We start from the raw sequence: 15,371 nt of genomic DNA, 5'->3' as shown, positions 1-15,371 counted from the left end.
TTTGATATATAATTTGGCAGTATATATATATATTATATACTAACTGTGAGTCTCATCTGCGTCTATATTGATCAGAGGATCACCATCATTATCCTCTGTGACTACAATATTCACTATATCTATCTATCTATCTATCTATCTATCTATATATATATATGTGTGTGTGTTTCTTAACAGCATTTATTAAAAGTTAAGTTTTAATTCACATCTTCCCTGTTTCATACTTTAAAATATTTAAAATCCAATATGAAGGAACCAGCATGCCAGATCACTTTATATAATGGCGGAGGGTGTCTTTTCATACTCCAACTTTAGCACCAATGTACTAGGAGACCAATTTTTATACCTTTACAGGGGTACTCCGCTGGAAAACATTAATTATTATTATTTTTTTTTAAATCAACTAATGCCAGAAAGTTAAACGCATTTGTAAATTTAATTAAAAGGAAAATTGAGGCTCCGGATCTTGAATACTGGATAGAAATTTCTTAATTAATTGTTTTAAATATGTAATTTGCTCCGTGACGCACAGGGCCCTTGTGGGTCAGCCGGGACACAAAATACAAATTAATAAATTATAAAATTACATAGATAGCATAGAATACATGACAATATAAAAATATATAATAAAATACAATCAATATAAGAGCCACACGTCTGTGGATATTCCAGCCTGTAAGAATAATATAGTGGCGCACGTGTCTTTCGAATAGAAACGAATATGTAAAGTGCAGAATTGTACTGATCAATGCGCTGCTTGTAGAATGAGCGGTATCCGTTGGCAACAATGTAACAATTATTTCATGGTAACAATGTAGCAATGTCTGGTATACTAGCAGTGTTTATGAGCAAACAATAGCAATGTTAAAGGGGTACTCCGGTGAAAAACTTTTTTTTTTTTTTTTAAATCAACTGGTGCCAGAAAGTTAAACAGATTTGTAAATTACTTCTATTAAAAAATCTTAATCCATCCAGTACTTTTCAGCTGTTGAATACTTCAGCGGAAAGTCTTTTCTTTTTGAAACACAGTGCTCTCTGCTGACATCTCTGTCCACTTTAGGAACTGTCCAGGGAAAATGGAAATCCCCATAGCAAACATATGCTGTTCTGGACTGTTCCTAAAATGGACAGAGATGTCAGCAGAGAGCACTGTGGTCATGATGCAGAGAGCTCTGTGTTTAAAAAAAAAAAAAGAATTTCCGCTGTAGTATTCAGCAGCTAATAAGTACAGGAAGGATTAAGATTTTTTTAATAGAATGGATAGCGGTGATAGTGGGCTTCAGCGCTGCAGTCCCCATCATTGAAGCCCACTATCACCGCTATCCATATGAGACAGCCGAGTCTCTAATAGTGATGAGCGGCATAGGCCATATTCGGATTTGCGATATTTCGCGAATATATGGACGAATATTCGTCATATATTCGTAAAATTCGCATATTCATCTTTTTTTTTATTGTGCATATGCGAAAAATATTGTGCATATGCGCAAATGTATGCGCATTTGCGAAAATATATGCTCATATTTGCGAATATTGAGGCCTCCCTTCTTTAATGGTATAGGGAACTAATGGGCTAGTGCAGTGGTGTCCAACCTGCGGACCTCCAGATGTTGCAAAACCACAACTCCCAGCATGCCCGGACAGCCGCTGGCTGTCCGGGCATGCTGGAGTTGTAGTTTTGCAACATCTGGAGGTCCGCAGGTTGGAGACCACTGCACTAGTGCATTAACTCTGTGACTTTTTGCCCATTGAAATCAATAGATCCATTGTGGTCTATGGGGATCTCACAGCATGTAAAACTTTAAGATAAGCAGGAGAGTCCTGGCAGAACAGTGCATGGGAGACCCTGGGTAGGACAGAGTGTTACAGTGTTGTGGTTAAACTTTACTTTCCTGGAAAAGCTACTGAGTTGCCCATAGCAACCAATCAGATCGCTTCTTTCATTTTTCACAAGGCCTCTGCAAAATGAAAGTAACAATCTGATTGGTTGCTATGGTCAACTGGGAAACCTTTACTCTGCACAGGTATTGATAAATATCCCATTATAATGGATATTTATCAATACCTGTGCAGAGTAAAGGTTGCCCAGTTGCCCATAGCAACCAATCAGATTGCTTCTTTCATTTTTCAAAGGCCTTGTTAAAAATGAAAGAAGTGATCTGATTGGTTGCTATGGGCAACTGCACCACTCTTCCTCTACACTGGTTTTGATGAATCTCCCCCTATATTCCTTAACCTCCCATTTAGAGATGAGCGAATTTACAGTAAATTCGATTCGTCACGAACTTCTCGGCTCGGCAGTTGATGACTTATCCTGCGTAAATTAGTTCAGCCTTCAGGTGCTCTGGTGGGCTGGAAAAGGTGGATACAGTCCTAGGAGACTCTTTCCTAGGACTGTATCCACCTTTTCCAGCCCACCGGAGCACCTGAAGGCTGAACTAATTTACGCAGGATAAGTCATCAACTTCCGAGCCGAGAAGTTCGTGACAAATCAAATTTACTGTAAGTTTGCTCATCTCTACCGCTCAACACTAGTCATGACCGATTGGGAACAAGCTATATCATGGCTACTATTCTCAGAACTTGAAGCAGGGCTATATATCTATTGCCCCCCCCCCCTTCCCCGGGTCAAGTGAACTGTCTCTCTGTTCCAGACCTACCTCTGAGGTCACCATTGGGGCTCACCTGTCACGTCTTCAAGACATCTGCACGTCTTCCACCTTCCCATATGTTATTGTGTTGTACAACAGGTGTGCTCGGCCGGGGTCAGCCTGGTCGTATGACCTTAACTTGATGTATAGTGGTCGGCCAGTCCTGAATACAAGGTTCTTATTGTAAGTCCCATCTCTCCTTATGACTAAGTCCTGAAAAGCAGCCACAAGCTCTTGACCTTAGACTTCTTGTAGACCACCTGTTTCTGAGGCTATAGACATTAATATAGAGCAGTGGTCTTTAATCTGCAGACGGCTGTCCGGGCATGCTGGGAGTTGTAGTTTTGCAACATCTGGAGGTCTGCAGGTTGAAGACCACTGATATAGAGTAATCTGACAAGACAAGCTGTTTGGGTAGAGTCCAGAGAAGGACCAAATCCCCATAGAAAATCTATCTTGCTCTGGACAGTCCCTAAAATGGACAGAGGTGTCAGAGCACTGTGGTCAGACTGGAAAGAAATAAAAAAAAAAAAGAAAAGAACTTCCTTTGGAGCACACAGCAGCTGATAAGTACTGGAAGGATTAAGATTTTTAAACAGAAGTCATTTGCAAATCTACAGTCATTAGAAAGAGGTGAGATCGGCACTAGTGTTGCTCGCGAATATTCGTAATACGAATTTTATTCGCGAATATAGCACTAGATATTCGAAATTACGAATATTCTTTTTTTTTTTTTTTCACCGTACACATCACAGTGATCATCCCGCTCTGCTTCCAGCTTGTGTGGTGTAAAGAAGGCTCTAATACAACTGTGTGAGACTGGCGCGCGAATTTTCGCACATGCGAATATTTGCATATGCACATTTTCGCATATGCGAACATTTGCATATGTTAATTTTCGTATATGCGAATTTTTGCTTATGCTAATTTTTTTATATGCTAATTTTCGCATACGCGAATATTACGAATATGCGAATTTAGCGAATATATGACGAATATTCGTCCGTATATTCGTGAAATATCGCAAATTCGAATATGGCCTATGCCGCTCAACACTAATCGGCACTGCTTAGTCTGATTTAGGACTGCAACGTGGTGGGATGCGTGGACTGCTGTATTGAACCTTGGTGGTGCTCTGACTTTGTACGGTAGTTCATGTATTGTTAAACAAGAAGGATAAGAAATAGTCGGCCACTCACCGGTGCTGGTTCGATTAGTCCTCTTTATTAGATATACTCACATACAATGGGGAGAGAGACAACATGCAGGGGAATGAGCCAGTCAGCTCTCTCCCCATGTATGTGAGTATATCTAATAAAGAGGACTAATCGAACCAGCACCGGTGAGTGGCCGACTATTTCTTATCCTTCTTGTTGAACAATAATTTACAAATCTGTTGGAACTTTTTGGCACCAGTTGATAAAAAAAAAAAAAAAAATTGTTTTCCACTGGAGTACTACTTTAAAGCGGTACTCCAGCGAAAAACATTTTATCCCCTATCCAAAGCCACTGGAGACCCCCACTATCTTCGGGCCGGCAGTGGCAGCGTCCAGAACATGGAAGCTTGGAGTTTCTGTGTTCGTGACATCACACCACATTTCCTCCATTCATGTCTGACGACTGTAGTCAAAATGAAAATAACTTCCTGTGGATCATAACAGCAGTTGTTAAAGGGGTTATCCAGGAAAAAACTTTTTTATATATATATATATATATATATATATATATATATATATATCAACTGGCTCCAGAAAATTAAACAGATTTGTAATTTACTTCTATTAAAAAAATCTTAATCCTTTCAGTACTTATGAGCTTCTGAAGTTTAGGTTGTTCTTTTCTGTCTAAGTGCTCTCTGATGACACGTGTCTCGGGAACCGCCAAGTTTAGAAGAGGTTTGCTAAGGGAATTTGCTTCTAAACTGGGCGTTTCCCGAGACATTTGTCATCAGAGAGCACTTAGACAGAAAAGAACAACCTTAACTTCAGAAGCTCATAAGTACTGAAAGGATTAAGATTTTTTTTAATAGAAGTAATTTACAAATCTGTTTAACTTTCTGGAACCAGTTGATATATAAAAAAAAAGTTTTTTTCCTGGAATACCCCTTTAAGTACTGGAAGGATAAAGATTTTTTTAATAGTCATTTGCAAATCTATTTAACTTTCTGGCACCAGTTGATATAAAAAAAAATGTTTTCCAGTGGAGTACCCCTTTAATAAGGACCCGGGGTTTTTCCGTTTTTGCATTTTTGTTTTTTCCTCCTTACCTTAAAAAAATCATAACTCTTTCAATTTTGCACCTAAAAATCCATATGATGCTTATTTTTTGCGCCACCAATTCTACTTTGTAATGACGTCAGTCATTTTACCCAAAAATCTACGGCGAAATGGAAAAAAAAATCATTGTGAGACAAAATGGAAAAAAAAAAAAAGGATTTTGTAAATTTTGGGGGCTTCCGTTTCTACGTAGTACATTTTCCGGTAAAAATGACACCTTATCTTTATTCTGTAGGTCCATACGGTTAAAATGATCCCCTACTTATATAGGTTTGATTTTGTCGGACTTCTGGAAAAATCATAATTACATGCAGGAAAATTAATACGTTTAAAATTGTCATCTTCTGACCCCTATAACTTTTTTATTTTACCGTGTATGGGGCGGTATGAGGGCTCATATTTTGCGCCATAATCTGAAGTTTTTAGCGGTATAATTTTTGCATTGATAGGACTTATTGATCATTTTTTCATGATATAAAAAGTGACCAAAAATGCACTATTTTGGACTTTGGAATTTTTTTGCGCGTACGCCATTGACCGTGCGGTTTAAATAACTATAAATTTTTATAATTCGGACATTTCCGCATGCGGCGATACCACATATGTTTATTTTTATTTACACCGTTTTTTATTTTTTTAATGGGAAAAGGGGGGTGATTCAAACTTTTATTAGGGAAGGGGTTAAATGATCTTTATTCACTATTTTTTTTCACTTTTTTTTTTTTTTGCTGTGTTATAGCTCCCATAGGGACCTATAACACTGCACACACTGATCTTTTACATTGATCATTGTTATCCCATAGGGACCTATAACACTGCACACACTGATCTTTTACATTGATCATTGTTATCCCATAGGGACCTATAACACTGCACACACTGATCATTATTATCCCATAGGGACCTATAACACTGCACACACTGATCTTTTACATTGATCATTGTTATCCCATAGGGACCTATAACACTGCACACACTGATCTTTTACATTGATCATTGTTATCCCATAGGGACCTATAACACTGCACACACTGATCTTTTACATTGATCATTGTTATCCCATAGGGACTTATAACACTGCACACACTGATCATTATTATCCCATAGGGACCTATAACACTGCACACACTGATCTTTTACATTGATCATTGTTATCCCATAGGGACCTATAACACTGCACACACTGATCTTTTACATTGATCATTGTTATCCCATAGAAGACTATAACACTGCACACACTGATCTTTTACACTGATCATTGTTATCCCATAGGAGACTATAACACTGCACACACTGATCTTTTACATTGATCATTGTTATCCCATAGGGACCTATAACACTGCACACACTGATCTTTTACATTGATCATTGTTATCCCATAGGGACCTATAACACTGCACACACTGATCATTATTATCCCATAGGGACCTATAACACTGCACACACTGATCTTTTACATTGATCATTGTTATCCCATAGGGACCTATAACACTGCACACACTGATCTTTTACATTGATCATTGTTATCCCATAGAAGACTATAACACTGCACACACTGATCTTTTACACTGATCATTGTTATCCCATAGGAGACTATAACACTGCACACACTGATCTTTTACATTGATCGATGGTTTCTTATAAGAAACCACTGATCGATGATTCTGCCGCTTGACTGCTCATGCCTGGATCTCAGGCACGGAGCAGTCATTCAGCGATCGGACAGCGAGGAGGCAGGTAGGGATCCTCCGGCTGTCTTGTAAGCTGTTCGGGATGCCGCGATTTCGCTGCGGCTATCCCGAACAGCTCCCTGAGCTTACCGGCAGTGATTTACTTTCACTTTAGATGCGGCGTTCAACTTTGAAAGCTGCGTCTAAAGCCGCGATCAATGCTGCGCACTATTAGCCATGGGTCCCGGCCATTGTTAGAGGCTGGGCCCGACCCACGTTATAGAACGGGAGTGGACTCAGGACGTACAGGTACGCCCTGAGTCCTTAACAGGTTAAGGATAAATAAAGGCCCAATAATGGAACCATTCAGAATGTTTCATACAGGTATGAGATAACTTCTTTTTAGTTATTTTTGGGATGTCATGACCTGAGAGATCTTATTTCTTTAAGGTAACCAAGATGAAAGTATGAGAACTGTTTGATGTGACTCTTGTTGTCTAGTGATTTACGAGGGGCTTTCCATTAAGTTTGGTGATTAGGAATGGGACATTGTGAAGTGTAGTCACTATTTTAGGGATGTTAAATGACACCTCTTACCCATAACTGTGGCGGGTCGACTTTCAGCGCTAAATTAACAGTAAGATCTTTTGAGGACATCTCCAGCTTTGAAGATGAGCTCATACTCTTCATTTCGTCTTTACCTAAATATACCCTGGATGATAAAACATGGGAATGTATGGAGCGTTACATGGCTTTGCCTTTTTTTGATCATGGTGACATTTGAGCCCCTTGGATGCAAAGTCATTCAGTATAGGACAAAATGGGTCAATTTCTCAACACGACTAGAGAAGCATCGGTCAACACTGCAACATCTCAAGGAATCAAAAGAGCTTGTATCATGAAAATAAACTCTGTCTACATGACACAATAGGGGAATGGGATATCATAGAGAGAAATGCTTGGCAAGGGACCCGGCTGAGACAAAACAGAAACTCATTCCCGAAGGCTTCCCTATATTAAAGGGGTACTCCAGTGGGGGAAAAAACGTTTTCAAATTAACTGGAGCCAGAAAGTTATACAGATTGGTAAATTATTCCTATTTAATAAACTTCACCCTTCCAGTACTCCTATTTAATAAACTTCACCCTTCCAGTACTCCTATTTAATAAACTTAACCCTTCCAGCTGCTGTATGCTCCAGAGGAAGTTGTGTAGTTCTTTCACATCTGACCACAGTTCTCTCTGCTGCCACCTTTGTCCGTGTCAGGAACTGTCCGGAACAGGAGAGGTTTGCTATGGGGATTTGCTCCTACTCTGGACAGTTCCTGACACGGACAGAGGTGACAGCAGAGAGCACCGTGGTCAGACTAGGAAATACTACACAACTTCCTCTTTAGCATACAGCAGCTGATAAGTCCTGGAAAGATTAAGATTTTTAAATAGAAGTAATTTACAAATCTGTATAACTTTCTGGCACCAGTTGATATGAAAACATTTGATTTCCACCGAAGTACCCCTACCCCTTAACGACACACGATGTATATTTACGCCCTGCGCCGGCTCCCGATATGTGAAGCGCGCTCAGGGGCTGAGCACACTTCATACCTGGCAGGTCCCAGTTACTATCAGCAACTAGGACCCGCAGCTAATACTGGACATCGCCGATTGGGACATCTAAAACGGGAGAAAAGCGTTGCCGGTTATCTCAGTGGGCTGTTCAGGACCACCACGGTGAAATTGCGGTGTCCCAAACAGCTGTGAGGGCTGCGGGAGGCTTCTAACCTTGTCTCCCGCCATCCAATCATCGCTCTGCTGCTCCATGTCTGAGATCCAGGTTGGCATAGCATTTATCAGTATCTGCAATAAAGGTATTATTGCATGTTATAGTCCCCTAGGGGGCAATAACATTGAAAAAAAATAGTTAATAAATGTGATTTAACCCCTTTCCTAATAAAAGTTTGAATCCCCACCCCCTTTTCCCATTTTTGAAAAAAAAATGGAAAAAAAAATTAAACATGTGGTATCGCCAAGGGTTTAAATGTACGAACTATAAAAAAAATCATGTTAATTAAACCACACGGTCAATGGTATACACACAAAAAATTCTAAAGTACAAAATTGCGTATGTTGGTCATTTTGTATACCCTAAAAAATGTATAAAAAGCGATCATAAAGTCCCATCAAATCATTTTTTTAAGTAGTAAAATAAAATAAAACCTATATAAATCAGGTATCCTTGTAATAAAGAATAAAGATATTTAAAGGGGTACTCCCGTGGAAACTTTTTTTTTTTTTTTTTTTAATCAACTGGTGTCAGAAAGTTAAACAGATTTGTAAATCACTTCTATTTAAAAAAAAAAAAATCTTAATCCTTCCAGTACTTTTTAGGGGCTGTATACTAAAGAGAAATCCAAAAAAGAAATGCATTTCCTGTGATGTCCTGACCACCGTGCTCTCTGCTAACCTCTGCTGTCCATTTTGGGAACTGTCCAGAGGAGCATATGTTTGCTATGGGGAGTTTCTCCTGTTCTGGACAGTTCCTAAAATGGACAGCAGAGGTCAGCAGAGAGCACTGTGGTCAGGACATCACAGGAAATGCATTTCTTGTTTGGATTTCTCTTTAGTATACAGCCCCTAAAAAGTACTGGAAGGATTAAGATTTTTTTAATAGAAGTGATTTACAAATCTGTTTAACTTTCTGGCACCAGATAATTTAAAACAAAAAGTTTTCCACGGGAGTACCCCTTTAAGCACCGGCCTGATGAAGCGCTTCTTCAAGTAAACGGTCCGTCGCCAGCTTGTTTTCCCCCGCGTCTGATCCATCTGCACCCCTGCATGTGAACCCGACTGTCCTGCCATTCAATAAAGAAGCCCCTGATCTACTTACCTGGTGAGTGCTCCGCATCATTCTTATATATCTTTATATGATCTGTTTACTTCATTTTCATTTCGGTTCTTAAATTCATCAACGAAACTGATTAACGGAATTAGAAAACGCTGATGTGAACTCGGCCAAATAAAAAAAAAAAAAAAACATGAAACATTTGTTTGAAAAATATTCTACAAATAATATCCAGAAAACTGCAATTTAAAAAAATTACATAAAAAAATAAATAAATCAAAACTATGTTTTTTTGTGAACACTTTAGTAAATTGGTCGGGCAATGTTAAAACGGGTGGCCATGCCCCTTTGGGGATTTTTCAAAGAAATCTGGAATTAGTCTGGTTTTATTTTTGTCACGAAACCTGATAAAAAAAACTGTTGAATACAACTTTTGTCTTTGGCTGTAGATTTTTGTTAATCCTTATCTCAATGGTCATTAATAGTCCTGGTCAGTCCTGACATGTTGTTTTTTTCTCCAACAGGTGAATATTTTAAATGACCCATGCCCCTTTAAGGACTCGGTGGAACAATGTGGATCACAGGGAGTCAAATATCTCGCTTGCTACTTGTGATTTTGTTTGTAGTGTTTAAAGGAGGACACTCACAGGCAGAGAGAGCTGGTAAGGATATGGTAAAATATAAGGGTGTCCAGTGTATGTACAATAATATAACTAAAATAATACTGCCTCCTATATACAAGAATATAACTACTATAATACTGTTCCTATATACAAGAATATAACTACTATAATACTGCTCCTATATACAAGAATATAACTACTATAATACTGCTCCTATATACAAGAATATAACTACTATGATACTGCTCCTATATACAAGAATATATCTACTATAATACTGCTCCTATATACAAGAATATAACTACTATAATTCTGCCTCCTATATACAAGAATATAACTACTATAATACTGCTCCTATATACAAGAATATAACTACTATAATACTGCTCCTATATACAAGAATATAACTACTATAATACTGCCTCCTATATACAAGAATATAACTACTATAATACTGCTCCTATATACAAGAATATAACTACTATAATACTGCTCCTATATACAAGACTATAACTACTATAATACTGCTCCTATATACAAGAATATAACTACTATAATACTGCTCATATATACAAGAATATAACTACTATAATACGGCTCCTATATACAAGAATATAACTACTATAATATTGTCTCCTATATACAAGAATATAACTACTATAATACTGCTCCTATATACAAGAATATAACTACTATAATACTTCTCCTATATACAAGAATATGACTACTATAATACTGCTCCTATATAAATGAATATATCTACTATAATACTGCTCCTATATACAAGAATATAACTACTATAATACTGTCTCCTATATACAAGAATATAACTACTATAATACTGCCCCTATATACAAGAATATAACTACTATATTACTGCTCCTATATAAAAGAATATAACTACTATAATACTGTTTCCTATATACAAGAATATAACTACTATAATACTGCTCCTATATACAACAATATAACTACTATAATACTGCTCCTATATACAACAATATAACTACTATAATACTGCTCCTATATACAAGAATATAACTACTATAATACTGCTCCTGTATACAAGAATATAATTACTATAATACTGCTCCTATATACAAGATTATAACTACTATAATACTGCTCCTATATACAAGAATATAACTACTATAATACTGCTTCTATATACAAGAATATAACTACTATAATACTGCTCCTATATACAAGAATATAACTACTATAATACTGCTCCTGTATACAAGAATATAATTACTATAATACTGCTCCTATATACAAGATTATAACTACTATAATACTGCTCCTATATACAAGAATATAACTACTATAATACTGCTCCTATATACAAGAATATAACTACTATAATACTGCTCCTGTATACAAGAATATAATTACTATAATACTGCTCCTATATACAAGATTATAACTACTATAATACTGCTCCTATATACAAGAATATAACTACTATAATACTGCTTCTATATACAAGAATATAACTACTATAATACTGCTCCTATATACAAGAATATAACTACTATAATACTGCTCCTATATACAAGAATATAACTACTATAATACTGCTCCTATATACAAGAATATAACTACTATAATACTGCTCCTATATACAAGAATATAACTACTATAATACTGCTCCTGTATACAAGAATATAATTACTATAATACTGCTCCTATATACAAGATTATAACTACTATAATACTGCTCCTATATACAAGAATATAACTACTATAATACTGCTCCTATATACAAGAATATAACTACTATACTACCGCTCCTATATATAAGAATATAACTACTAAAATACTGCTCCTATATACAAGAATATAACTACTATAATACTGCTCCTATAGACAAGAATATAACTACTATAATACTGCTCCTATATACAAGAATATAACTACTATAATACTTCTCCTATGTACAAAAAATACAACTACTGTAGAACTGCCCACATTATAAAGAGCACAAGTTGCCTGTTTTTAGCACCTAAATGCTTAAACAAAAATGGTAACCACACACACAGTATACAGTATATCAGCTCATGACCACTGCGGTAGTATAAGGACATTATAATGTAATTCTGACTTTGGAATCAGTGTGAACTTATAACTAATCCAAATATGTTCGTCCTAAAAGAGAACAGTCTAAAATAGCGGATACCAGCTCACACATGATCCTATTGCTGCTATTGTTACCACCACACAGTGTACATACTAAGTAAAGCACAAAGAACCTAAACATGTAGGTATATGTATATATATATATATATATATATATATATATATATATATATACATACAGAATATATATATATATATATATATATATATATATATATATATATATATTTTGTATATATTTGTTCATGACTATAAACCATGACATGATTGTCAAGTGCTATTCCCCCAACACCCTAGAGAACACACATAGTAAAGCACTTTTGTCCTCCATTATTTACAATAATAATAATAATAAGGTAAATCTCCATTCTCCACTCTTTTTAAGCCCTTCTCCTTAGGTTCTAGCTTTAAAAAAAATTTTCTTACTAGGTATGTATTTGATTATACTGTTTGATCACTTGTAACTGTTGTAACGGCTCCTCCCTCTCTTCTGACAGGAAGTTGTGTAGTCCTCTTATTGTCAGTGTGGTGTTGTCTTCAACTCCCTGACTTCTCCCTTTTTCCTGACAGGAAGTTGTGTAGTCCGTGCATTGTTAATGAGGTGTTGAATCAGCAGCCCATAGCCCCTCCCTTTCTCCTGATAGGAAGTTGCATAGTCCTCTCATTGTCAATGTGGTGTTGTCCCTGAAGCTCCACCTCTCTCCTAACAGGAAGTTTTTTAGTCCTCTTATTGTCAGTGTGGTGTTGTCTCAGCAGCTTCCCAGCTCTTCCCTCTCTATTGACAGGAAGTTGTGTAGTCCTCTCATTGTCACTGAGGTGTTGACTCCTGCTCCCGTCCTTATCCATCCTTTGCTGTTTCAGGAGGCGTGGCTGGATCTTGTATCTGCCCTCAATCCCCTCCACTTATAAAACTCTACACTTCATGTCATTTATAAAATAAATTCATTTCCCTAATAATAATAATAATATATATATATATATATATATAACTCCCAGCATGCCCAGACAGCAAAGCCACACAGTTTGGAAAAAAACTGTGGCTTACGCTATATATATATATATATATATATATATATATATATATATATATATATGGCTCTGTAGATGCTCTCCCAACATGTTACATAGTACCAACTGCATCATCAGGGATTTAGAATCTTGCAATGCCTGATGATGCAGTTTTTGATCTGAAACTTGTTGAGGTGACTTCTACAGAGCTGTTTTTCTCATCCTTTGAGCCCATAATGGCCTAAGTCTGCAGTTTACTAGTAATTGACTTCTTAGGACTTTTTTTTAATCAGGAATTCCGAATGCTAATTTTTAAATGGGGATTTTGCCATAGATTGGAGCGGATTCGGTCTCACAGTCTTCAATTGGAAAATTTACTGAGATAGATTTTATGTTTTGTTAAGGAAACATATTTTAGAAAAAGTCTTGCATTTTAGTCCCCTGTCACTTCTTCATTTTATCTTAGAAGAGCCAGCTCCTCTTTAAATCCTGCAAAATGCCCAGCTCCCCCCCCCCCCCCCCCCCTCCAGCACCCCAGGGCTAATCTACACATGTGGGAGGCTTCAGAACTTTACCATGTTTCTGGCAGAGGTCAGCGGAGATCTGACTTCCACCAGTGACCTTTTCAGTCTCTTCTTCTAAGAGAAGGAAACAAAAGGGGAATAAGAACAAATAAAAGCCTAGAGATGGGAAGGACATGGGAGAGAGAATCCCTAAAGAGATGTAAAGTGGATACATTGTATTTCCTACATGGCAAGATTTTTTGTGTTTGTTTTGTAATGAAATTTATAAAATAAATGTCATTTACTGTGAACGATTGCTTTGACAGATAAAAACCCCAACAATATTACTATGGGTAATGGTAAGTACTTCATCCAGAACGAAATATGATATAAGTAACATATAGGAAGAATTAATCTAAATAATAATACAATAAAAGTATAAATATTGAAAAATAAATAATAATATTAACAACAACAACACCAAAAATAATTTATCTAAACAATTACACAATAAAAGTATAAAGATTAAAAAACTAATGAGATAAAATAAATACATAATAATAATTATTATTATTATTATGATTATTCTTATATATCTAAACAAATAATCAATAAAAGTATAAAGAATAAAAAAAATTACAAGATAAATTAATAATAACAATAATAATACATAATTCTAATAATAATTAATCTTAACAATTAAACAATAAAAGTATAAATATACAAAAACTGATGAGGCAAAACAATAGTAATAATAATAATTATTATTTATCAAAACAATTAATCAATAAAAGTATAAAGATAAAAAAATATTAAGGTAAAACAACAACAACAACAACAACAACAATAATAATAATAATACTGTAAAAGATACTTTACATTAAAACGCTTCTCCTATCCAAAGAAGTCTCCTGTCTTTCCCTGTGTGTGTCGTCATGCGCTCCATGTATCTCCAGAACTCCTATAGAGAATGTATGGAGTGCATGCCAACATGACATTACTATTATATAAAGTGGTTGACCAGTTTAAAATGTCCATCTTGAAATACTCTTGTGGAATGGGGTGTGATGCAGGGCAGATGGAATTACCCTAGGGGCATATGGCATTAACCCCTAGTATTTGTGATGCCAGGGCATGGTTTATCCTCAATACCATCCGAAGGTATACCGCTGGATCCTGGGCTAGGCACGGGGGCAATAATGACTCCAACGCCAAGTTACGGACAACGGTAGCTTTACTGAGTGACAGATGGTACAGTCTATACAGTGTAGCCAGGCCCACAGAGGTGACCAGTGACTTCAGAGACCTTAAGGGCTTGCTGGGACAATTAAGTGCAGGCCACGTTGACTTGACAATAGATGACAGTGACTGACTTGACTGGAGACAGATTTAGCTGTGACTTTAGCTTACTTGTAGACTTGTAGCTGTAGACTTGACTTGAGGCTCCCATGACTCCAGACTCTTAGGCTCGACTGCACCTCAGCAAAGACTCAGGAACTAAGAGAGAGAAGAGACTCCTCCCAGGGCTTTTATAGGGGAGACTCTGGTGGGGTCCCATTGGTCACCCCTAAGTCACCTGGTCACTGATACCTCCTGGGTAACAATCACATGACAACTCACATGACAACTGATGATCACATGTTTAACCTTTTTTAAAGAT

At 36.7% G+C, this 15,371-nt stretch overlaps 1 protein-coding gene across 1 annotated transcript in view; it reads left to right on the top strand.

The window, feature by feature from the left end:
• The window catches only part of COL22A1 (collagen type XXII alpha 1 chain), a 395,576-nt gene that overhangs the window by 33,705 nt on the left and 346,500 nt on the right, over positions 1–15,371 (top strand). The window contains exon 2 of the mRNA XM_056522812.1: positions 9,963–10,100. Coding sequence (XP_056378787.1) covers positions 10,010–10,100 — 91 coding nt within the window. The 5' untranslated portion in view covers positions 9,963–10,009. The remainder of the gene's footprint in view (positions 1–9,962; positions 10,101–15,371) is intronic.

Source organism: Hyla sarda, chromosome 5 (genome assembly GCF_029499605.1).
Source record: "Hyla sarda isolate aHylSar1 chromosome 5, aHylSar1.hap1, whole genome shotgun sequence".
NCBI lineage: Eukaryota > Metazoa > Chordata > Amphibia > Anura > Hylidae > Hyla > Hyla sarda.
The sequence above is the reverse complement of the archived record's forward strand: the minus strand, read 5'-3'. Positions and strand labels throughout refer to the sequence as shown.